The 26,847-nt window shown below is 33.8% G+C and overlaps 1 protein-coding gene across 2 annotated transcripts; it reads right to left on the bottom strand.

Annotated features, from left to right (window-relative positions):
* Positions 1–20,800: 20,800 nt before the first annotated feature.
* On the bottom strand, positions 20,801–23,910 carry LOC107864232 (plasmodesmata-located protein 2). Of its 2 annotated transcripts, none has more exons than XM_016710557.2 (3): positions 22,665–23,896; positions 21,860–21,973; positions 20,801–21,103 (listed from the first exon to the last, which is right to left on the bottom strand). In XM_016710557.2, exons 1-3 carry the CDS (start codon positions 23,452–23,454, stop codon positions 21,096–21,098), a joined length of 912 nt encoding a protein of 303 aa, XP_016566043.1. In that variant the 5' UTR covers positions 23,455–23,896; the 3' UTR covers positions 20,801–21,095. The 2 variants fall into 2 exon arrangements, with proteins under 2 accessions (XP_016566043.1, XP_016566044.1); XM_016710558.2 differs by having other exon boundaries at positions 21,016–21,103; positions 21,860–21,967; positions 22,665–23,910.
* Positions 23,911–26,847: the final 2,937 nt, after the last annotated feature.

Genomic DNA, 26,847 nt, shown 5'->3' with positions numbered 1-26,847 from the left:
GAACAACTAAGTAAATCTGGAACAATCATCAACCACTGTTAAGAAAAACCTGTTACCATTCATAGATGGAATCTTATAAGGTCCCCATAGGACCATATGTATTAGATCAAAACAACATCCAGACTGAGTACTACTTGTAGGAAAAGGAATTGTGGTTTGCTTGGCACAAGGACAAACACTACACTTTTTTACTCTATCTTCCACTACATGAGACTCATTAGACAACAACTTTAGAAGAATATTAGAGGAGGCATGTCCTAATCTTCTATGCCACAGATCAACCTCAGTTTGAACTTTACTCTCATCATGTAACGCCCCGTAAAAATTCGTGCATGTATTAGCTCTTAGTAGTGGTACTCTTAGACTTGAAAGCTTGAAAATTTTCTAAGTGTCAAAGAGACTTAGTCTTATTTTTAGCTATTGATCTTCGGAGATTTTATTTTTGACCTTCCCGACGTCCAATTTTAGATTTTCTTATTGTGTTGCGATGGGGCAAGGTCGTAGTACGTATTGGGTGAGTTTCAAAATTTTTGGACGTCATTTAGGGCATGTTTGGATGCCCAAAATAGTGGCATCATGCGATATATATGTGTCGCATGGTCCAATGCATGGTGGCAGCATGCGATATACCATGCGTCACATGCTCAAGTGCGGTGGAAAATAGCATGCAACGCGTGGTCTGTTGCATGCCTGGGAATTTTTCAGCATTTAAGTTCCATCTCATTAAGGGTAAAAGGATATTTCTCCAACCCCTTATCACCTCTAACACAGGATTTAACTCCCAAATACCCATATCATTGATATTTTTCTCAAAAATTATCAAGAACACTCCCAAGGGTTTCAAATTAAAAATCCAAGTAACTCAAGATTCAACTGTGAGTTTTAGAAATTGATTGGAGATTCAGAATCCCCAGACTGTAGGCTTCAAGAAGAACCCATTGAACTCCTAAATAGAGGTACGCGGGGTTTTCCTAAATTCTCATGGGTATAGAAATCATGCTTTAAGAAAGGGATTTTTGAATTTATGTACATATTCATGTTTTGAAAGCTTTAATGACATTGTTTTGGCCTTTTGACCTTTCCCAAAGTGATTTGAAAGTTATATGTATAAGTATGTGTGTGTTTAAGTCTTGAAATATGAATTGAGAGCATGACTTACATGAAATCCCTCCCTTGATGTGATTGTTTCCATGTTTCACATGATATGAATGGTTTTGAAATGCATCTTGAAAAGCTTGTTACAGAAGCCTTGATTTATGAATGATTTGATATGAATCTTGAATTCAAAAGAGAGGGTTGTTTGTATTGATAAATGTGAAATGTACATATATTGAAAGATGCATGGTTTTTCCAAAAGCACATGACCACTTTATGTTTGAAGGGTTCTTGCATAGTTTTGACTTATGTTTCAGAACACAAAATCTTCTATAATGTTTGCATGTTTTGGTGGTCTGAACTATATTTTTATGAAAGATCATGCATATTGCATTATGGCTCAGAAATAGGACTTGCAAGTCTTGGTGTGACGACACCAATTCAAATTATGCCATGACAATTCAGACTAGAATAGAACACATGTTTGAAATCCGATTTTTAGATGTTGAAACTAGAAACATGCATGATTCAGAAAAGGACAAAATTGCGCATAAAGAGAGTTTAGGTGGTTCCCCAAAGAAAGCGTGAGTTCAGACAACTTATTGCCCAAAATCGTGATTTGCCGATTCAGATTTATTTATTACGCTGACCTAGAGTCCTGTGGCGTATCAGATTCAGGAACTCCAACCCTTGTGGAACACTTGGGTTGGGAGATTCCCCGCTGAGTCAATGGAAGATTCCATACCACCTGTGGAATATCAGAATTGTAGGGGAGTGCCACCTAACTCAGAAGTAATACACAGATCAGAATTTTTCTTTGATAGAAAGGTTACATGTATTCAGAAAGTGCCCATGTGTTTTTGAAAACCACTTGATGTGAAATGTTTTGACAAAGTAGCTCTCAACTATTTTATTTATATAAAAGCTTTATTTTGGATTGCTTTGCTATAACACCCCGAATTTCGGGCTAGAACGAAAACCGTCATTTCTACGCGTTGATATTCCAAAAGCCATAAATCCTATGCAAATTTTGTATGTTAATAAATTATGTAGTGTGGGAACCTACTTGAGCATGAATTTAGATCATAGAGGTCACCTAACTCAAGGTCAAGTTGAAAGCTTTCCTATCGTTCAGGTTTTAGTGAGCGTCAAAACTTGGGTCAACTTTAATCGACCATAACTCCTTGTATATGACGAACTGAGTGGCCTACTATATATCAAATAAAAGCTCTTCGAATTAACTTTCCAAGATACCAATTTCATCCAAATCCAATACCCGAGCAAAAAGTTATGGCCATTTTTGTGACTGAGATAGTAGCATCGCACGATTAGCATGCGACGCACGCTCTATCGCACGCACCCAATTTTCAAGTTCTGTTTTCACATTTTTAAGGGAAAAAGTGGTATTTTCCACTCCCTATTCAGCCATAACATGGGATTAAATCCCCCAAACACCAAAATAAGGTCATTCTCTCTCAAAATCACCAAGAACACTTTTTAAGGTTTTAACTCAAAGATCAAAATATCTTAAGATTTCACCGTGGGTTTTCAATAATTCTTCGAGATTCGGAATCCCCATTGCGAGGGCTACAAGAAGCACCCATCAATTGTTCGAATAGAATCCCTAAAGCAGAAGTTCATTCAAGAGTCATAAATTAAGGTACGCGGGGTTTTTCTAAAATCTCATGGGCATAGAAATCATGCTTTAAGAACGGGATTTTGAAATTTATGAACATAATCATGTTTTCAAAGTTTTGATGGTATTGTTTTGGTCTTTATACCTTTTCCCTAAATTGATTTGAAATTATGTATATATGTATGTATGTGTTCAAGAATGAATATTGAATTGAGAGCATGATTTACATGAAATCCCTCTCTTGATGTAATTTTTCTCATGTTTCACATGATATGGATTGTTTTGAAATACATCTTGAAAAGCATGTTACAAAATGTCATGATTTATGAATGACTTGGTTATAAATCTTGATTTCAAAAGAGAGGATTGTTTGTATTGACAAATGTTGAATATCCATATAATGAAAGAGTGCATGATTTTGCCAAAAGCACATGACCACCATATGTTTTGAAGAGTTTTTGCATGAGTTTTGTTTTATATTTTGAAACAAGAAATCTTTTATATTATTTGCATGTGGGTGGTCTGAACTATGTTTTTATGAAAGATCTTGCTAAATGCATTATGGAACAGTAAACATGACTTGCAAGTCTTGATATGACAATACCAATTCAGACAATGTCATAATAGACACAGACAAATACAGAAGTCAGACTTTATCAGATTTTCATGTTTTAGAACTTTAGAATGATGTATGTTCAGAAAAGGCTATAATAGGGCATAAAGAGATGTTAGGTGGTTCCCCGAATAAGGCATGAGTTCAGAAAACTCATTGCCCAAAATTGTAATTTGCCGATTTGGGTTTATATATTACGCTGGCCTAGAGCCGTGTGGCATATCAGAATCAGAGAATTCAACCCTTACGGCACACTCAGATTATGGGCTTCCCCACCGATTAAATAACGGATTCCATACAGCTCGTGGAATATCAGACTTGTAGGGGAACGCCACCTAAATCAGAAGTAATACAAAGATCAGAAACTGTTTTGACAAGAATGTCTTAGAATGTTCAAAATGATGCCCATGTGTTTTGGAAACTATTTTATACATGATATTTTGTTAAATTGCTCTCATCTACTTTATACGTATACAACTACACTATTTTGGATTTCTTCATGTGCGAGTACATTTGTGCTGACCCTCCCTCCTTCCAAGTTCTGAGGCTCAGTCTAGGGGTCCAGGTAAACAGTAGATATTTCAGATCGCAGATCAGATTGAGTAGTGGTGAGCCTTCTAAGATCCAGAAGGCCTGTTTATTTTCAGATATTTATCTTTAGTCATGTTTTGGTCTACTGGAGGCCTTGTCCCAGTTTTCAGAAAGTTTTGTTTAGTTCATATTAGATATTTTGTAGACTGAGTTAGACATTATTATTCAAATATATTTTGGATTTCGGTTTTTAGTATTATGATCACATTTAGATTGACCATGTTTCCGTGTTAGATTTCTATTTCCGCATTATATTTTATCATATGAATTATGTGCATGATTACCAGATAGATAGGGGTGTTTCGGGTCAACATGTTTCGAAATGCTCATCACGGCCAGGGCCCTGGTTTGGGTCGTGACAAACTTGGTATCAGAGCACGGTTCATGGTCCCAGGGTGTTTAAGAAATTGCGTCGGGTAAAGTCTTATTTATGGGTGTGTAGTGCGCCACACTTACAAGACTCGAGCCAAGGGCCCAAAAAATAGTTTAGGACAGGTGAAATGGGTCGGAATCCCAACTAGACTAGGACAGGTCTCGTTGATTTGGGCTCAATGGCCTAAATCCTTTACTTTCTCCTTCCTTCCCCTTTTATGTGTTTATTTGTTTATTAGTTTTGTTTAGACTTAGTTAAAATACCTACTAAGTCGCCTAAATCTATTTTACACAAGTCTTTTTTTTAAAATCAAATCACTATTTCAACAAATTAATCTTTTCAGAAGTTAATCAAAAGATGTTTTCAAACAATCCGGATAACCGCAAGTTTGTGGACGTTTTAGGTGCCTAACACCTTCCTAAAACATTAATAGGAACCGCTTATCTAGAATCTCTAACTTAAAATGATTTTTCTATTTTGAATCATTTGAAGTAACTCTCTAAAGGTTTCTTAATTCCTTTTCAAAATTAAGTGGCAACTCTACTCAAAAAGATAAAATATCTCCGCAAAACAGAAATGGCGACTCTGCTGGGTATTTGTAACTAGGTTCTAACCAAATGTTTGATTTCATCTTTTGATTAACTGTTTATGTGTTTATATGTTTCGATTCTGTAAAGTTTAACTATAGCATCTCATGGCATCTTCCTACATTATTTAAACTGTTTTGGGGTTTCGTGGATGTCCCGACCCCTGTTGTTCAATTTCAAAATGTGTTGGAAATACGAACGGCTTATGAGCACGTGAGTCGTCTGATGACTGTTCGTATTTTCAAACTCAAGTTGTCCGCTTGAGAACCAATGTTCAAACCTACTTTAGACACCTAGGATAGAACGAAACCAAAATCCTATTTTAGGCATGAGCTTAGGACGACCCAATACTCGAGCAGGGTATTGGACCCATTAGAAAACCTTCCCTGCGTCTATTGACCCCGAGTCAATCATAGACGAACCATATTTATGTGTTGAATAAAATGTATGCCTGTCTAATTCAATCTATTATCCTTTGGGGGTCTGGAAAATGCTTGATTTGCTTACTTTCGTAAGAAAAATTGAAGCAAGTTAAGCAAGAAATTGATAGATTTGGGAGGTTACATTTAAGGCACAGTTTGTACGTCAACGGATATCACCAATATAAGAAATGGATGAAGCTAAGAAGGGGAAGGCTGATAGAAGAAGCACTCAGGAATTAGTATTTGTTATCCCCTGTGTGGGAATATATCTTCTTTCATGTTATTTTCCTTTCCCTAAAGATTGTATCCCTTTTTCGTTATCTTTTGTAGGAATTTATGCCCTTTTAGTGTCTATAAAAGTTGGGGGATAATGGATTGACCTTAAGCAAGCATATATTTTTTTCTTAAAAAATCGTTAGGACCAAACCTTTGGCTCAAAAGGGTCACCTAATTAGGATGCACGTTTATTACATTATGCTTATGTAATATAACTATTTATGTGTTTATACGTGTTATGTTGATTCGAATCAAAGGAGAACTAATCCGATCCCATTTTCCATAGAACATCTCTAGGCAGAAATATACCCCACTATACAAAAGTCTGACTAAAAGTACTCCAAGTCTCCCAAGTTTCTCAGAAAAGTCCGTAGTCATTCTTAAAACTTCCAAAATGATCGCTACCATTTTAGGAAAGTTGAATTTAGAATCAGAAAAAGCTGTTATAGTTTCGAACTACGTAGGGACTGATTTCTCCTCCGTGAGATACGTAGGCAGTCTTTAGGCCCGGCCCATATCTCCAAAAGCTCTGTTGTCCTCCACTTTCTTGAAGGAAGAAGAAGAGTTGAACCTTCCCGACAAATTCCACCTATCCATATCATTGAGCAAAATCTTGTTCATTGAAATCCTCGAGTCATCATTATTTCATGGATCAATTCGCATGAGATGAGAAAAAACTCTATGTGTCTACTTCCTACCTTATCATCTTGTTTTACTTATTACTAACGGAATCTAACACGTCAGCGTTTGAGTTGGTTTTACTTTGCAGGTAATTGAAACTAATCTGCGTTGGCACAAAATGACCCTACTTCACCAGATCAAAATGAATAAGAGATCCACTTCTTGACTATAGCTTTGTTACAGGAAAAGAAAAATGACTTGTAGTAAAACTAGACTCTACCAATCATTTTTCAACCCTGTAAGCGATAGTCTCAAGGATGGAATAATGGAAAATGTGAGGGAAGAATTTTATAAGACAATCAGAATCATGGAAGATTAATTAGAGGAAACATTATTGAATTGGACCTCTACTCCACTCATGACTCATCGCCCGTCATATAACAGTAATTTAAAACCTGCCATTGTTATGTCATGTCAAGAAGCAAAATAATGGTAGCCCTAGAACAGTCAACAGAAGAGTCAAAGAGTTCGAGAATCAAAGAAGCCTAATCTAGAGAAAACCAAGGTGGGTAACTAGGAAGGCGATGACTCCATTGGATATTTGATCCTTTGCTCTATCAAGACAAACGCAATGCAAACGTCATGTCATCCATAGAAGTACTTATTTATATCCTAGTAAGATGGGTAAGAGTATTTTTAGGGCCACTATGTGTTTATGTATGAACTACGTTTGACCTCAATTACCAAAAAGGGATACGTAGGCAGCCTATGTCGGCTTCGGTCAACCCCTTAGGAAAATTTATCATTTCTTTTTATGTACGAACTATGTTTGACCTGAATTCCTAAAAAGGGATACGTAGGCGGCCCATGTCGGCTTCGGTCAATCCCTTAGGATACTTTATCCTTTCCTTTTATGTATGAACTATGTGATGACCTGAATTCCCAACAAAAGGGATACGTAGGCGGCCTATGTAGGCTTCGGTCAACCCATTAGATTTTTCTGTATATCCTTAGCGTATTCTTGAACTACATTTCACCTGATTCTTACTTCAATGGGATACGTAGGCGCCCCAACGGCTCGGTCATATAACTCCAGGAAATGGAAACTGGGGTAGAATTTTCAAGAATAAATCTCAAAAATTCACAAGGGAAGATCAACATCCAACAAGGAGAACGAAGACCAACAAAGACTTTGGATCTTCTAGAGATGATATCATCTTAGACTACTTTAAACTGGGGTAGAAATTTTGAGGAGGTCCTCAAAATTTCCACTAATATATTTCAAATTCCCTAGCACTAGAGGTCGAAGTTGAGATTTGAGAATCACCACCTGTGATAAAGTCTAGGAAAACTGAATCTCCGTCTTTGATAAAACTTCTGGTAAAGAGCCTCGACAATGCTGAATCCCTAGCAATCCTCCATCAAACGTCGGACATTGTCAGAATCAAGAGAAAAATGGTCGTTGAGCTATCACATGACATGACTGGCAGAGATTTTCTAAAGTATTGCAGGATTTTTCAAAACTATTTTCTAAAAAATTAAGACTACTTTAAAAAAACTATATAAATCTTTTACTTAATGATTGCCTAGACACCAATTAGGATGGGGAGTCAAGGGTGAAAGTCCCAACATGACGGAGTACCCAAAAGATGGCGTAGAGCAAATGGAGAATCAAAGAAAGTCAACACGAAGTAGTTTCACTCAAACTAATAATTTTTCTGTGGATGCAGGGACCAATACACAAAAATGAGAGTCTCTTTCAAAAATTTCCGAGCAAATTGGGAGCCACACCTGAGCACTAATGCTCAAGAACGGTATTTTTGGGTAGCCCTAAAAATGGGTTCAATATCCATTTATTGAGGACCTTTTGAATTGTCCATCTCATTTTTTGAGATCATGGAGGACAAACAAAAGTGTCTTGTCTTCTTTACAAATATTGTATTTAAAATTTTTTAAAAAAATATAGTCACTAGCAAAAGTGACTTTATGTCTACTAATCATCTACCTTGAGTATAGGTACATGTAGAAAGCAAGACGCAGACAAAAAAACTCAAGTGAAACTATTTTCAAAATTGCCAAGAGGGCCATTAATATCATTACCAAGAGGGTCATTTCATAGCATTGCCGAGAGGGCCATTTCATATCATCGCCGAGAGGGTCATTTCATATCATTGTCGAGAGGGCCATTCATATCATTGCTAAGAGGGTCATTTATATCATTGTCAAGAGGGTCATTTAATAGCATTTCCAAGAAGGCCATTCATATCATCGCCGAGAGGGCCATTGCATATTATTGCCGAGAGGGCCATTCACATCATTGCTAAGAGGGTCATTCATATCATTGCCAAGAAGGCCATTTCATAGCATTGCCAAGAGGGCCATTCATATCATCGCCGAGAGGGCCATTGCATATTATTGCCAAGAGGGTCATTCAATATTTGTTGACATGCAAGACATAAACACTAGCGTCAAGGATATTATCAGTATTTTATATCTATTGACACACAAGACATAAACTCTGGCGTCGAGGATATCATCACCATTCAATATCTATTGACACGCAAGATATAAACGCTGGCATTGAGGATGTCATCAGCATTTCATATCTATTGACACGTAAGACATAAACGCCGGTGTCGAGGATATCATCACCATTCAATATCTGTTGACATGCAAGACATAAACGCTGGCATCAAGGATATCATCAGCATTCATTATCTGTTGACACATAAGACAAAGACGCTGGCATCGAGGATATCATCAACATTTTATATCTGTTGATACGTAAGACAAAAATGCTGGTGTCGAGAATATCATCAACATTTAATATCTATTGACATGCTAGACACAAATGCTGGCGTCGAGGATATCTCATCATTTTATGAATCAGCATCTGAATGCATCAAGAGCACACGGTTTGAAGGGATGCCTTTAAGTCGGTGTCTAAAGACGGATGATGTATGAGATTTCCTAGAAATTGACAATTTGAGGGTCATCTATAAGTCATATTATTTAAAATAGGATAGTGTGCAACATCACCTATGAGTTGATAGCATGTAGGTCATCCGTAAGCCACAACAACATCCTAACTGGATAGTGTGCAAGATCGCTCAAAAATTAATAGTTTGGAGGTTATCTATAAGTCGCAACTAAATCCTTATCGGAGAATATGCGAGATTATCAAATTGATACGTCCAAGGGTTTTCTATAAGTCGCATCATATCCAAGATCGATTATGTGCAGGATTTCCCAAGTACTAGCAATTTGAGTAATATCTATAAGTCATATTGTATCCAAGGTCGGATGATGTGCAGGAACACCTAAAAGCTAGTGATTGGAGGGATATCTGTAAGCCATATCTTATCCAAGGTTGGATAATGTGCAGGATTACATAAAAGTTAGAAATTCAAAGGATATTTGTATGTTGCCTCGTATCCGACATCAAATAATGTGCAAGATTATCTAAAGATTAACAATTTAAGGAAAATCTATAAGTCGTATCGGTACAAAAGATGCGCAAGACTTACCTAAGATCATATGCAAAAAATTATTATCAATAACCGGAGATGTTATCATGCCACATACCACAAGCACTATAGGTGACTCAAAAGGGTTGTCGCATCAGCGCAAGATTAAGCGGTTGCAGGGACCGTTCTGCATAAAGTGTCGTCGATGTCTAAGAGAGACACCCACTTTGAAGACAGATTCAACCGATAAATAAGATGATTATGCAACGACCAAGAGAGTTGTTGTGTCTATTATTGCAAGTTATTTCCTTCCAAACAGGTACATGAAAGGGATGACTTTGCTTTTCAGGCAATAATTCACGTAGAGATATGGTAAAGAGTATATACTTTTTTCGTGAATTATGTTTAGCATTAACACTTTTTGTTTGAAACATTGTCGAGAGCATTCGAGAGGGTGAAAATCTAAAATCAAAACCACAGATGCAGACAACTCCAGATAGGACGCAGCACAACGTAGAACTCTTTCTTAGAGGCAAAACAGGATATAGTCTAAAGAGGAACGTCAAACTCTTTGGATGCGAGCTAAAGGATGATCGCCACCACTATCCAACCACACCCCTGTTAGAAGGCATGTTGGTTGTTTGAGATATTTTGGTTTCAGCTTCATTTATGTATATTTCTAAACTCATACCGAGGGTAAACTTCTCTTTCTTTTAGATTCGGGTGGCAACACACTTAGAATTTTAGAAATTATGTCCAGGTAAGTTCTTGCCTATGGATGTGAAGGATCACAAATTCATGGTTAAGAGGTTACAAGTCTCTTTTCTGCAACTCAATCAACTTGTCACTCATTCTGAGCCAAAGATAGTCCAAAATAAAAGACTATCTTTTCTACTGATTGAGCCGAACTATAGGCAGTCTGATTCCCTGAGTCTCAGGGATATGTAGGTAGGGATTTATGTAGAAAAATCGACTGCATTCCAACCTCCTCCCCAAATCCCTCTATTTCCTAGCTTTTCAGTCTTCAAAAACTCTAAAAAACTGAGATATCTGGTGATTTTTTTTTAAATCGTGCCTTAAATCAAGCTTTATGAACTACAAGTAGCCTGAATTCTCTTGTAACCTGAGATATGTAGGAAACCCGACCTGGGTTCGGCCATGACTCTATGAGATTCATGCAAAAGCCAACCTCTTTAAGTTTCGAATTTGTGGCTGGACAAAAATTAAGAATGCCAACCTCCCTTTGCCTAGGGTTACTTGTATCCAACCTACCCAAAAGGAGGAGGCAGTTGTTGACACCTAATTTTTGCTCTCCACGACTAAATGTAATACTAAGTTTCTTTAATTTTTAATAAAATTAAAATATTTATTTCATCCGAATAAAAATTTATTAAATATATTTATACGTAATTTTGTCATTTTAAGTAGTGATTATAATTTATCGTATTCAATTATACGAGATTTTATAATTTTATTACTTAAATATTTATTTTATAAAATATTGAATTTTAATCAAGGCTTAGAGATTCAAATGATTAAAGTTTTGATTTAAATATAATTTACTCTCAAAAAATAATTTATTCGGATAAATATGTGTTTGTTTTATAAAATCAAGAAGCTCGGATTAAAGGAAGCATTAATTCGCATCGAATTTCAATTTAATTTAGCCAATCTATTAGATTTGGCCATAATTAAAATCAAATTGGCCATAATTATAATACAATCCGTCAATTGATTTCTAATTTTATCAAAATTAAATAAATATGGCTAAATTTTAAATCCCAATTGGGGTTATATTTTAAATAACTCCAAAATTCTCAAAAACTCTCATAACTTCTACCTAATTCCACAAAAAAATAATTTCAAACTGTATTACATTGTACTATTTTCCCCCAACTTTGTCTTTTTCCAATTTTAAAATTCAAAAGTCTTACTACATTGTACAATTTTTCCTCACATTATTTTTCACCTCACCTTATCGTCAATTTTAAAATTTCAAAAACACTCTTAATTGCTTTTTCTCCCACATTGGTGGATGACAAGAAATAAATCTTCATTCTTTCCTATAAATACTTTTCTCCCACATTGGTGGAAGAGAGAAAAAAATCTCCTTCTCTCCTATAAATACGACCACTACTTTGGTAAAAAGGGGGGGAAAAGGAAGAAAAAACAAGAGGCTAGAAAGGTGAATAAATCCTTTTTGAGCAAAAATAGTTATTTTTATTTAGTAAAAAATTTTGATTCATAGAGTTGGTCGGCTAATAAAAAATGTCAAGTTGTCGGCAACGTTTTTTGGTGGTGGTTGATTCCGACGAAGCTCGTAGTCTCATTTTTCTGCCCCAAAAAAGGTAAACACATCTTCTTCTTCTTTTTTGTTTTTTAGTTTTTATTATTGTTTTCTTCGTCATCTTTTTCTTCTTCATAGTTTGTAGATATAATTTTGTTTGTTGGGATTGTATGTTGTAGATGGCCTTAAAGGCCCTAGGACGTTGTGATATCGATATTCTAATTATTTTCATGTTCATGATTTAAAAATGAGCTAACAATAGTTGTATGTGTCTTTTTTTTTTACTTTATTCTTTGATTATTTTGGATAAAATTTCAATCTTTGCTTAAAATTTGTATTTATGCTTTGTTTAAACTCATTGTTCTTGGATATATTTGTTTTTAGCATGTAAAGTTATTTTCTTTATGTTGAAAAGAATAGTTAATGTTGAATGTTTCGCCTTTTCACCTTATTCTTTGATTATTTTGGATAAAGTTTAGATCCTTGCTTGAAAAATATAATCATGTCTTGTTTAAACTCATTATTGTTGAATATGCTTATTTTTAGCATGTAAAGTTATTTTCTTTATGTTGAAAAAAATAGTTAATATTGATTATTTTGCCTTTTGACCTTATTCTTTGATTATTTTGGATAAAGTTTAAATCTTTATTTGAAAAGTCATACCCATGTCTTGTTTAAACTCATTGTTGGTAGATATGTTTGTTTTTAGAATGTAAAGTTATTTTCTTTATGTTGAAAAGGATGGTTAATATTGATTGTTTTGCCTTTTGACTTTATTCTTTGATTGTCATGTATAAAGTTTTTATCTTTGCTCAAAAGACAAACTCATGTCTTGTTTAAATTTATTATTGACGGATATGTTTATTTTAGCTGTAAAACTGTTTCTTTTATGTTGAAAAAATAGTTACTATTGTTTGTTTCGCCTTAATAAAAATAGTAATTGATTAAATCAAGAATTTTTTATTTACTTGTTAATTATTTTAAGGGATCTCCAAAATCTTCATATAAGAGATGAAGTGCTAGCTTTATTTTTCATCCACGATGTTTATTCCTCTTTTTCGTATGTTTTCAAATTTGTCAAAATGATGAGAAAGTTTGAATTTTTGTGGCTAAATAGAATTATTTAGATATTTTCAAGTCATGCATAGTATGATTGTGAAACAATATTTCACTTTTAGAAATGCTAAACTTTATTCTAATTTTCTTGCGCCCTTTGGATTGTTATATGTGCTCTTTGTGAGTGTAAAGACTTGATTCGTGTCTCTCATTGATTCATAATATCAAAGGATAATCAACGATGTCTTAGAAATATAAACCATAGGTCATTACACGTTTTTTCTCATAAAATTTTGATTGTAATTTAGATGTATGAATTTTCGTTAATGTCGCCTTAATTGAAATTTAAAGATTCTCTTGTTTGAAAAGTTAACCTTTATTTTCTTTTGTTATATGGATTAGTATCTATGTTTGTTCAATTTTAAAAGTCATGAGTATTTTCCTTGTTGCCTCTTCCCTTTACTTTTGCAAGCTTACGTTGTTTGTTTCTTGCATTAATTCGTTGAATATGACCTTCTTCCTTTTACCTTTATTCATTCTTGTATGAACATAAATCATGAGACATGTAAGTGGGTGTCTTTGCTTTGCATTTTATTTGTTGACTCTCATTCTTGTGCAAGTGTGTTTATCATTATCATTCAAAATTGGTTCTTGATATTTTTTTTTTGCTTTGAAATATGTCACTTTTATACCTTGAACGTATATTAATTTCTTTATCTTTTCTTTGCATGCAAAAAAAAATGTCTCGAGTCCAAATGGATTCCTCTCCTCTTGCATTTCGTAATGGGCCAATGAGGTCCACCCCTTCGAGTCAAGTTCGAAGTTTAAACCCGAGGTCCACTACATGGCGTGCGGGTGCTAGAAATATACGAAGAAGGAAAATGGATCAAAACCCATTGATGAGGTCATTAAGAGACTTGAAAAGTTTCAATGTCTCAATTTTTATTATTATCTTCTTTTTATTTATTCATTTAGTCATTTATTTATTCATTCATTTTGGTCTCGAAGCCAAAGTTGTATTTAATATAAGTGGAGTAAGACTCGAGCCAAAGGCTCAAAAAATAGTTTAGGACAAGTGAAATGGGTCGAAATCCCAACTAAACTAGGACAGGTCTCGTTGATTTAGGCTCAATGGCCTAAATTCTTTACTTTCTCCTCCCTTCCCCTTTTATGTATTTATTTGTTTATTAGTTTTGTTTAAACTTAGTTAAAATCCCTACTAAGTCGCCTAAATCTATTTTACACAAGTTTTTTTTTTTTTTTAAATCAAATCATTACTTCAACAAATTAATCTTTTCAGAAGTTAATCAAAAGATATTTTCAAACAGTTCGGATAACTGCAAGTTAGCGAACATTTTAGATGCCTAACACCTAACGTTAATAGGAACCACTTATCTAGAATCTCTAACTTAAAACGATTTTTTTGTTTTGAATAATTTGAAGTAACTCTCTAAAGGTTTCTTAATTCCTTTTCAAAATTAAGTGGCGACTCATCTCAAAAAGTTAAAATTTCTCTGCAAAACAACAGTGTGTCAAGGTTTCCCAATTGGTTGATAGTTGAGAATCTTGGCTTTTTGCTGCCCAGCTTGTTCATCTAAACGTAAGATATTGTGGTCATTCCAAAAGCTTCCACCGCTATGGAAACTGCCTTCTTTTCAAAGTCTTGCACTACGGTATTTCGACAGACTTGATGGTTATGATGATAAATTCATGCAACCATCAAAGACTCCTACAGATGAATGCTACTACTTTTCTTCCATAAAAGAACTTGAACTGCTAGGAATAAATGAGAAGATATGGAAGTAAATTCTTTGCCCACCTCTTCATCATCTTCTCCTTTTTGCAATTTGAAAATTTTGAGTCTGTCTATGAGAGGATGTGTTCAAGAATCTTATGTCAATCCAATCTTTGTCTATTCGAGAGTGTAAAAATCTAGTCTCGCTATCCACATGTCTAACTCATCTCACTTCCCTTCGTAGACACCTAATTTTGTCCCTTCCAAAAAATCAATTCATCCATTTTTACCTCACGTTATCATATACATCACCCATGTGATAATATTCCACAAAAATATAAAAAATAATAAAATTTCAATAACTCCCTAACAAGTTAATCTATCCTAACAAACTCACCCACCTCATACCCTACCCCATATACCCCACACCCCTACACCCACGTCGCTACCCTACCACCTAGCCCATATTTTTTTTCCAACAGAAATACATACACAGCTACAGAATGGAAAAAGGGAATAATGGAGACACCACTCACAGATAGGGAACCCACTTAAATTGCACAGGCCTCACTATTTCCATTTGGGGTATACAATACACTACCCACAATCCACACATGGGAACAAATTCATACACAATACACACATACAAAATACGGGACTCAGGGAGCAAAAAAGCGGGTCTTCTTCTATTTTTATATACTCAATCACACACAAAATCTCAAAATTCACTCACAGTAACACACTCCGATGATACACAAACACACTTATCTTCTCCACCAAAAATGCATACACACATCACTACGCACAGAGAGATGGTGAGAAGAGAGTGAGAGATCGAGAGAGTGAGAGACCGAGAGAGAGAGACAAAAATAGTGAGAAGAGGAGAGTTGATCGGGGAAAGAGAGAAGTGAATTGTAGAGAAGGAAATTGAGGAAAAAAGGGGGGAAATCCACTGGAGATTGACCGGAAATCCACTGTCACCGTGAATTCGGTTTGAATTCTCCGACATTTGGGACTGCCGAGCTCGCCGGAGCTCCGAAGAAACCAAAACCGTGATTCCAGTTCAAAAACCGACCCCCCGTTCTATTTCTTCGACAAGACCCGCCGGAAAACGATGCGAAAAATGGGTACGGGATTTCCCCATTCGTGATTCTGGTACTGGTTTGGCAAAAACAGTGAAATACCGAGGCTGGTTTGATTCGGATTGAGGATGGTCGAGGTTCATGAGTTCCGATCCATCGCTAATTGTTCAGAATAAATCAATTATCGAGAGGTCCAAGTCTATCTTTTTTTTCTTTAATTTTTACGTAGTCGTGAATGATTTGTGTGTTTGGTATGTTTGAATCTTGATTGTGTATTGGTTGATGTTGGATTTGAGTGTGGAAAGTTGAATTGGTAGTCGAAGAATTGATTAATTATTTTGTGAATGAATGCGGGAAAGGATTGATCTCGATAAAAGTAAATTTGGATAAATTTTGATTCATTGATGATGTTGAACATGATAGAATCATTATAGATCGAGCTGGGTAGGCAAATAGTAGGTTCAGGTAGGCAAATTTATAACTTGTGGAATGTTGAATGTTGAAAATGTTTGTTGAATGGTTTTATTTTATAAATTTGGATCAATTGTACTCATTTGGTCGGAGAATGTCCCGAAAGAAATTGTATTTATTCATTGGGGAATGCCCGACGTATTATGTTGGCAAAAGACGTTCGTGATCGGGCATCGGGTAAAGGCATTGGAGCGTAGTTTTAGGATTAGCTTAGAATAAGATTTATATTTTTGCATTTTTTCTATTTTTGAACTATATAATTGAACTGGACACTATATGTTGGATTTGTTTTGTTTTGTTTTGTATGTTTGATGGATTGTTTTATGTGTTTTTGTGTGGTTTATACATTCATGATGTCAAATTAATTGATACGCTCCACCAAGCGACCGTGGTCGAACCACGGGATCGAGGGGTGTCTAACACCTTCCCCTCGGTCAAAAGAATTTCTTAGCCGGAATCTCTGTTTGCAAATCAGTTTTAAAGATTCAAATTGTTCTGAAAAAAATTATTCAAAGGTCACTTGGCACACCGAATTATGCTAAATGGTGACTCTGAGTTTTGAAAAAAGGGTGTGACACCCTTGGGTCTTTATTGATAGCATATTGCCCTGAGCACGACTTGTCCAAGTCCAACGAAGAGGAAATGCAATTTGAAGTACGGGGGAACTTATCAGCTTTCACTGTTGACGGGCTTGACAAGCTAATGTAGCTTCCACTTTGGCTCCGACATTTATCAGCTACTTTGAAATCAATACACACTTATAGATGTCCTAACTTGGCAACAATTCCAGAATGGATAGGCGACCTCATTGCCCTTAATTTGTTGGCGATTCATAATTGCCCTATGTTGACATTCTTGCCAGAAGCCATGAGATCTCTCACAGCATTGCAAACACTACATATTTTATGGTGTTCATCAATTCTATCGCAAATATGCGAGAAGGAAGTAGGAGAGGACTGCCTAAGATTGCTCACATCCCATCTGTTGGCATAGGAGGTAATTACCCTTTTACATTTTGTTGGGATTCATAGTTAATATGACAAAAAGTAAATGGAGAGAGTAGTAATTAGCAATTGAAAATTGGAAATTAATAATTAGTAATTAGTGACTCGTAATTGAAAATTAATAAGCAATTTATTTTGTTGAATGTTATTAGCTTCATAATTTGTTTATTAATTGATTTTACCTTTTTATTAAATGAACATAATAATAGAATTAGTGTTTAAAATCCCGTTTGGAATAGCTGTCACAAAACTGCTTCTTTGAGAAGCACTTTTATTAAATGTCTTTTCAAAAAAGTGCTTTTGTTTGAAAGCAATTTGTGTTTGATAAATTAATTTGAAAAGTGTCTTTGATAAACAGATTGCGTTTGAATAATTTTTTCCAAGAAGTGCATTTTTGAGCCAAATGACCAAAAATGACATGTATCAATAGACTTTTATTACTAAAATCGATTTATAGAGAAAATTTATTTTAAATATTCATTATTATATTTTTAATTAAAATTTTATTTTTGTTTAATTAAAAGGTATGTACTCTAAAATTTTCAATCAACATTTATATACATAAATACGTTAAAAATATTAAATAATGATATATTACTTAAATAATTTAAATATTTCTTATAAACATCTAACAAAAATGAATATAAAAATTATTCCATAAATTAAATCACTACGTATAAAAATATCAACGATAAAAATAATTAGTCATTCCTACATCACAAAAATTCTCATTTCTAATTTTATCACGCAAGATTTGTCTTGTATTTCTGAAGGTATACTAGAAGCCTCATCTCCTTCTTCGATCTCTATAATGATGTCTTCGTTAGCATAATAGTTAAAGTCTTTTTTAGTAGTAGAGCGTTGTCATATTACATATTCAAGAAAAAAATTAGAAGTGTTGCCAAAATACCATTTAATCTTGTAACGTGATTCATATGTCATTTGTTATCATTAATAATAAAATATAAAAAATTATATATATTCTTCAGTCATCATTATCAATGATATTTATAAATTTATTTAAAGAAAATGAATAAAATTAAAATAATAATAATATATAAATCATAAAATAAAATAAAGAATTATGATATATATATGAAGTAGAAAATTTTAGAATAAAAAATTAAAGAATTTTGTGCGCGCGCTCCTGTGATAGGGATATATTTTTGTCATAAAAAATATTTTTTTACTTGTAGTTTTTTTAAAAAGTAGAAATTTTTTGCTTTTGCTTTTTCTTAATAACATTTTGACAAGTTTATCAAATATTCTTCTTTTCAAAATAAGTATTTTTTGGAGGGAAAATAAGCAATTCCAAACAGACAGTCAGACACTAAGTCTTGAATTACTAAGGTTAAACTACCAAACTACTCTTAGGACTAAGTCTAAACTATCAAATTAAATCTTTGAAAAGAAAAAGAAACACCCCCTGTCAGGTATAGCCAGGTCCAGCTTCAAGGCAAAGCCATCGAAGCAAGCGCTTCATTTTTTTTTAAAGCATTATAGGTTTGTAGGTTTTTTTCTTTAGAAAATATCAAATATTTCTTAATATTTTCTTCACAACATTTTAATTTCTCTTAAGCTCCAATAGAAATATTACTTTAGAAATTCAAGATTAAAGTTGACAATCAACATTAAAAAAAATTCTTCTATTACTCTCAAATCTAAAAAGAACATCTAATAAATAGAGGTAACTCAAAAAACCATACCTTCTATTTATTATTTTGATTAATGGAGCTAACAGAATTAAAGCAACGATTACTGTGGAATCGAATAAGTTGAAAGGTAAGATGTATTTCGATCAGATAAAAAGATTTTATTATTTTACGAATGCATATTTTTCTTGATCCTATATAATTGTCTTAGCTGAAAGAAATTTTTTAAAAATAAAATTTCAAAAATATTACTTAAGCTTAAAAAAATATTTCAAGAGACATCAACTGAATTAAGCATATTATTAATTGAAAAGGAATTTTTTTGGATAAATCAATTACAAAACAATTTTATTTATAATTTTACACCTCAAAAAGCTATAAATATAGATTTATAAAAAAGAAATTCAAAGGCTCATTTTAAAATTTCGCTTTAGGCCACCAATTATATTGAGTCGCCCTGGATATAGCAAATTAATTCAGTGCACTGTATGAGGCGTTACACGTCGTTAGCCGTTACAATCAAGTCCGTGTAAAAGCCTCATATAGCTCACTAAGTTGTATCCATTTTGGTTCAACTTTTAAATTGTATTCTATTTCAGTACTTTTAAATTTTTGTTTGTTAGTTAGGTTCCAGACTCTGATGGATTTACAGGAGAGCTTAAAGAAAAACGTTGGTGTTTCAACTGTCTTTTTGGGAGTCAGTTAAAAAGTTGATAATTCAGCAGAACCCTTTTAGGCCTCCATTTTCATGATTCATTATTGAATGGTTTTATTGGCCCTTGAAGTAAAGTGGAAACTGATTTTGACATTTTCTTCATTTCTGTGTTTGCTATTTAATTTCATGATGAGTTTATGTAGCTTTGCTGATTCTTTAATTCTCACCTTAATGTTTGTTGAGGAATAATTTTCTTAAATACAGTATCTCAAAACGAATTATATTTGCAACGATTACTTATTTTCTGTTTTCAACGCGTGATCACTACACTAAGACCTGACCCCTTTATTTCTTAATCTTCTAGCGCTATGAATACGTTGGTAAGCGTCAGCAAGTAAAATATCATGATTTGTGGTTGAGCCTAGGTCTTTTGAGATAAATTCCTTAGAATTACCAGTAGACTTTCATAACTATTATGTGGTGCTTAATTGGGATAAAAGAAAACGTTCATAAAATTAAAAATAAAATCAAATTATCACCTTGATGTTTAATTTCAAGTATATACTAGTACTATTATTATACACACCTAATGTGAGTGGGAGATACATGAAGGAGTCATAAACAAGAAAAGGATAGCTCAATTTTGTGGGAAAGAAGATTCTTATATATTGAAAAAAAAAAAAAAAATGACATCAAGACTTGAAGATCAATGCTGAATAGTGTAGTGACTATCAACTTTAAAAGTCTGACAAAATTCCCTACTTTTTCATGTGTAATATTGTGTGGAGCTCAATATAGAAGTAGTACACTAAAATTTACTCGCATTCGAATTCGACTAAATAATAATATTGTTCGTGAATATTGACCCTACCACCCTAGATACCGCTATAATATATAGAGCCCCCGAATATGTATTTTCTCAATTCTCAATAAAAACTATTTTGTCATTGCTTTAGCGAGAAGATTCTCTTATTGGAATCGTATTTTTATTTTTCTAATTTACATATATTATACATATAATTATTTTAATTTATATATTAGACAAGTGGAAATACATACAGAGAGGGATACAAAGAAATTTCTCAAAAGTATATAAAACTTCAAGAAGAAAAAAATTGTAGAAACCATTATTCTATACAAAGAAAAGAGACAAGCATGCACATGGCAATAGGAGAAAAAGTCCAAAGCCATTATAATGCTCTTTCCAACCTTCTTCATAGTTGACAAAAACATGTATTGTTACATCATTTCTCAAAAATTTTATGTCTCCAAATTGTATTTTTGTCCTCCTCATTTTTTTACCTAATAATTCCAAGAATTACAGCTCACAAACTCCCTCACCTTTTGAGGAATTTCCAACAAAAGAAAATTTCTTTTTCTTTTTTCCTTCTAGGTAGAAAATCTAAACAAGGAAAGAATCCACCTCACAAAAAGCATTTGCCAGCCTTTATAATAATACACAGCTGAGCCCTTCAATAATCTGCACCAGATATTTAAATCATCATATAAGCAAGTGGCAATTTTTAATCAAAGAAAAAAAGTTAGGTTTAATAGCATTTTTAGTCCCTCAATTATTAATAAATTCTATTTTAGTCTCTGTAGTATCTCAGTTACTTGAAATGTATCTTTTAATTCCTTTACTTGTGAATATTTACAAATTCCCAGAATTATTAATCGTTTCACTATTTAATAACACATATTTATATTAAGCTTAAGGAGAGCCTTTGAGTAACTGGTAAAGTTACAATCATGTGACTGGAAATTTACGGGTTCAAATCTTGAAAATAGCCTCTCACAGAAATGTGAGGCAAGTCTATGCACAATAAACCTGACCTTTTTATAGTTATATTAAAATTGTATTGTTACTCTATATTTGAGTAGTAGTCCTTTTTATAGTTATATTAAGATGACCTTTTTATAGTTATATTAAGATTGTATTGTTACTCTATATTTGAGTAGTAGTCCTTTTTATAGTTATATTATGATTGTATTGTTACTCTATATTTGAGTAGTAATATGCTTCTAAATTTAGTCCTGAGTGAAGATAAGACAAGTTGAGTCAAATATATTGCAATGACAAAAACCATAATAATTAAGAGACCAAAAATGCAATTATTCCAAGAATTTACTCATAATTACTCCTTTGAAAGTGTTTTTTTTTTGCTAGCTAAAATTTTATTTTAGTTAAACTCAAACAAACAAATTGAATCAGGAGGGAGTATTAGTTTGCACTTACCATCATGTTTCTTCATTTGGTTCCTTGCAAAGAGCATACAAATGACTAGAAAACCAACTCCTGCTGCTCCTCCTAGTATTATAGCTACTGTCTTCCCTGTGTTTTGACCTGTCCCTACACGTTCATTAAACACCTCTCATTACTATGCACAAAAAGTATTGATACAAAAAATCTGAAATATAGCACACAAATCTAAGCTAGACAAACATCTTGTTAAAGGGGACATATTCTAAAGAAAAAAAATTCAATTATCATGCTCCTAATTTGTTTATTCTTCCGTTTTTCTTTACTTGTCACATTTTTAAGTTGTACACCTCTTGAAAAAAAAAGGTGATTTGACTAAATTTGTCCTTATTTATTACTCATTTTTATTTAATGTTTTTCTTTTTTTCCACTGCCCCACTTTGTGGGATACACCGAATATGTTTTGTTGCTTCTCTTTCTTTTTTTTTTCACTATATTAGCATCTCTCCATATTTATTACTAACGATAAAAGTAGAAACAAACGATTAATTATGCCTAAATTTTGTGAAATGACAAATATTAAGAAAAACCTATATTTAATAAAGACGATAATTAATTAGAAATGAAAGAAAGTACATCTAGTTAATTGAGGTAAACAGCTCAAAAGTCCAATGAAGACAATCTTTATTAGTGTGTTAAACACTTGGAAAACCAAAAACCATTGTCACAATCTAACAATAGTTTCACAAAGTGAAGTCTTGACAGAGACTTACGCGGACCTTACCTCTACCTCAAAAGTAGAAAGGCAAATTCAAGAAATCAATCAATTCAAGAAATGTACCTTCTGAAGGAGATGGAGACCAATATGAAGATGATGATGATGGTCTTTTGGGAGCCCCATTTGGATAATAATTAAAACTAACAAAGCACTTATGAAGAAATATTTGGCCAGAAATTGAGCTACCACATTCAACCTGAGCTTTTTGAACAGCACTTTTCACACACTCACCACAATCACCAGAGCCCACATCCCCTTCACACTGTCCCAAAACAAAAACAGACTCATAATTTGCTGTGTAAAATCCATTACTACCACTACTAACCATCCCATTTTCCAATGAAGAAAAAGCAGTATCCCTCTTTTCCTCAAATCCACTCCCTGGTGCATTTTTCCCACTACAAGTCTTGTACAACATCTCCATCCCTGATATTTGTGGGAAACCAGAAACCTCATACAGCATGTAACACCCTAAAAGCTGGATTCTTGCAGCAACAGGAGTGCCACAAAGCTTGTCAATAAGTATTGGCAAACCATTTACACAGTTGTAACATTCAACATTAGAAAGGTCACCTCTACACTGAAAAAGACCAGTTACAGTACTTTGTCCAGTACCAGTAGTAGTTTTGTAAAACTTGGACTTTGAAGACTGTGAAACTAGAGAGCCAAAAAGAGTTGAAAGTGCTTGTGAGTAAACACCAGATGGATCTGATAATGCCTGTTTTGCACAACCTTTGTACACCAAATAAGTGTTTCCTGATGCACATTCAACTTGTGCTACATTCCTGAAAATTACAATAACCACCAAGAAAACTGACAAAATGCTACATAATGGTTTCTTGGACAACCCCATTTTTTAGAGATTCTTGAAAATGGTAAGAATGATCAAGAAAATAGAGAAAATGCAACAAAATAGTTTCTTGAGCTACCCCATTTTAGGGAGATTTTTGAAAGATTATACTATCATGTTTTTTTTTTTTGCTTAAGAAACCAGTAAGGGATTTTGAAGGGTTGAGATTCTATTACTAGTACTAGTAGAAGTAGTGCTTAGTAATATTTCTTTCTTGAAATTTGTTTCTGTTTTTTTTTTTCTGAAAAAAGGGGTATTGGTTTTTGTAGTGGTGTTTGTTTGGGATTCACTTTCTTTTTAGATGTCCTACTATTTGTCTATCTTTGGATGTGCAGAACTGAGAAAATAGGGATATCTGTATCTTTTATCAGTACAGATATGGTATACAAGGACAATTTGATACTGTATTTTAACTTCTAACTCTATTTTTAACTTACAATAGCCTAGTTGAGCTTTGTCTTAGTACTTACTTTTTCATAATATCAGTAGTCGTATTTTTTTCTATAGTTTCTTGTCTTTTGATTTATGTTGTATTTATTATATCCTGTACTTTGATTATTGCGTTTTTCGAAAACTTTGTTCTGCTTTCTATAATAATTTATGATTCTACCTTTTAATTTTAAACCCACCGATGTGAGACTCTAACACTCCTCGCACGCTCAGGGCTGAACATTTGGAGCGTGGATAAACATAAAGAAATGGACCTTGGGCTAAGTCAACCTCAAAAACTAACTTATGAGGGAAGGATTGTCCAAGATCATATAAGGACACCAAGGATCCCTTAACCCACCGATGTGGAAAGTTTCAACAGATATGTTTTTCTTAAGCTAAGAATCTATTGAAACAGTCTCTCTACTTTCAAAAGTAAATATAAAATGTATATATATATACTCCATCACTCTCTTTGTTTTAAATTATAGAATTACACCGAATATGTTGTTTTGTAATGGCTAAATAGGAAGAATTTTTTTTTTAATTTAGATTAGTACTATATGGATAATGAGAACAAAAAAATGGTTACAAAAAAACAACAAAAAAACAACTCATAAAGTGTTAAGAAATATTCCCTAGGAAACAGAGAGAAGTGGAGAGTGGAGTAAACATGGATTAACTGTGAAAGTTTGACCAAAGTCAAATATTTTTAAAAAATCACACTGTAAAATTCCAAGATTTTGAATTTTGAAATCTTCAATAAGTTTCTGGTATATTTGTTTTGTAATGGTTGTTTGTTTTGAATGTTTGAAGTTCAACATTCTTTAATTGAGTTTGAATAAATATTATGAAGTGGTTAAAAGTCATGAGGTTTTATGTTTAAATTTTAGTCGAATATAAAAGAAATTAGGTGATTTTAGTCTATATGAAGATCTATTCGGACAGAATAACCTGACATTTTGCTTGTCGGTAGGTATCTCTTGAAATTAATTGAGATTCACATAACTGATTCAGACATAAGACAGCTGAATATATTGCGAATCAATGGTACAATTACTGTCAGCATGAGACAGCTGAATTTCTTTATTAATGGCTTTATATATAGTTATGGCAACCTATCTTTTCATGTGATGACTGCAAAGAAGTTGGCAAGATTTGAAAAAGAGAAAAGAAAACATTTTCGTGTGAACTTGTCCACTTAATTTACTTTAGCATTTACATTAAATTTTTATTTATTTATCCTCTTAACATTTTTAAAGTAAATTTATTTCACCCATAATGCTGACGTGACATTTTCTAGAAAAAAAAGGTGCATTTAATTTGTAAAAAAAAATAATTTCATTGATATTATATTTTAAATATAATAGAAATTAAAAAAAAAAAAATTGGACACCTTTTTCTTCTTTTTTTTCTCCAAAACATCAACAACAACAACACATAAATTCCTCCATTAACAACCTCAAATTCATTCTCCACCAACACTCTCCTTCAATTTTTTTCATTTTCCTCCATTAACACCACCCAAGAACAAACATGATGAAGATACTAAATTAAAAATATTCTCCATTGAACACCATCTCAACCTTCAATCCAACTCCCTCAAAATTTAGAAAAAAATTGAATTAAATTAATGATTTTGTCTTTGAACCACTTATCATTAATGAGATTTCTTTTGATTTTTACTTTTGAATCTTTTTGATAATAAGACAATTTTTGAATAATAAAACAAATAAAAAAACTAATTTTAACTTGATGGAGGTATTTTTGTGTTTGAACAAGAAATGAGGGGTATGGGGGGCTGAAAGGGATAAAGAGCGGGAGGGGAGGGGGGCGGGAGAACCTGTTTGCAGGGGTGGGGGCTGAAAGAGGAGGGGGTATTTTTGTGTTTGAACAAGAAAAGAGGGGGCTGGGGGGACTAGAAGGGGAGAAATAGAGGCGGATGAGGGTGGGGCTGTGTAATACCCCGTAATTTTTCCTAGCTTGAAATTGTCCTAAAAATGTTAGAAATTTTCTTTGAAAGATGAATCCACTTTTGTACACGTGGTATTTTTAATATTTTCACTTTTTGTCACGTGAAAAATCAAATAAGCTTTCCATCGATACCAATTTCATCAAAATCCGGTATCGGACGAGAAAGTTATGGTCGTTTTACAGAGAGCAGTCCAAACTGCCCAGGTGCGACGGAGCGGACCGATGGACCATCAACCCAGCGATGGACCGTCGTACCCCACCGTCGCATTGTGGCAGTGAGTCAACTCTCTGGCTGGGTACGACGGAGAGGTCCGATGGACCGTCGTACCCCACCATCGCATTGTAGCAGTGAGTCAAATCTCTAGCTGGGTACTACGGAGAGGTCCGACGGACCATCGAGCTAGCGACGGACCGTCGTACCCCACCGTCGCACCAAGGCAGTAAGCTTCAGTCCTGGTCCCAGTGCAACGGTCAGTCCGACAGACCATCGATCCAGCGACGGACCATCGCACCCCACCGTCGCAGATCCTGTTCAGTTATTTTAAGTCATTTTTAACAGGGGCATTTTGGTCTTTTACCACCCGTTTATATACCTAATAATATCCGACCAAAGCTCAAAAATTCATTATCCATCTACAAAATTTAAAATTAGGGTTTTCTCCCTAAGAGCATCGTCAAGAACAAAATTCAAATCTTCTTCAAGAAACTAAGAGATTCAAATTCTTCAAGTTCAAGAACTTCAAGAAACTCATTACCAAGTATCCATAGTGTTCATTCATGGACTCCTTTCGTCCATGAAGTCTAAGATTCTATTTTCTAAGTTCAAGTTTATGGATTTTCTTTATGAGTTTCATGTTGGGTTGTTGTTGTTCATGTTGATAATGACTAATTGAATTCTAATCCATGTTGGGTGATAAATTTTATGTGGATTTGATTAGTATAGGTGTAGATTCATGTGAACCTATGAATTAAATCCTTGGGTGATGAAATTAG

Source organism: Capsicum annuum, chromosome 3 (genome assembly GCF_002878395.1).
Source record: "Capsicum annuum cultivar UCD-10X-F1 chromosome 3, UCD10Xv1.1, whole genome shotgun sequence".
NCBI lineage: Eukaryota > Viridiplantae > Streptophyta > Magnoliopsida > Solanales > Solanaceae > Capsicum > Capsicum annuum.
This window is presented reverse-complemented; position numbering and strand designations above follow the sequence as displayed.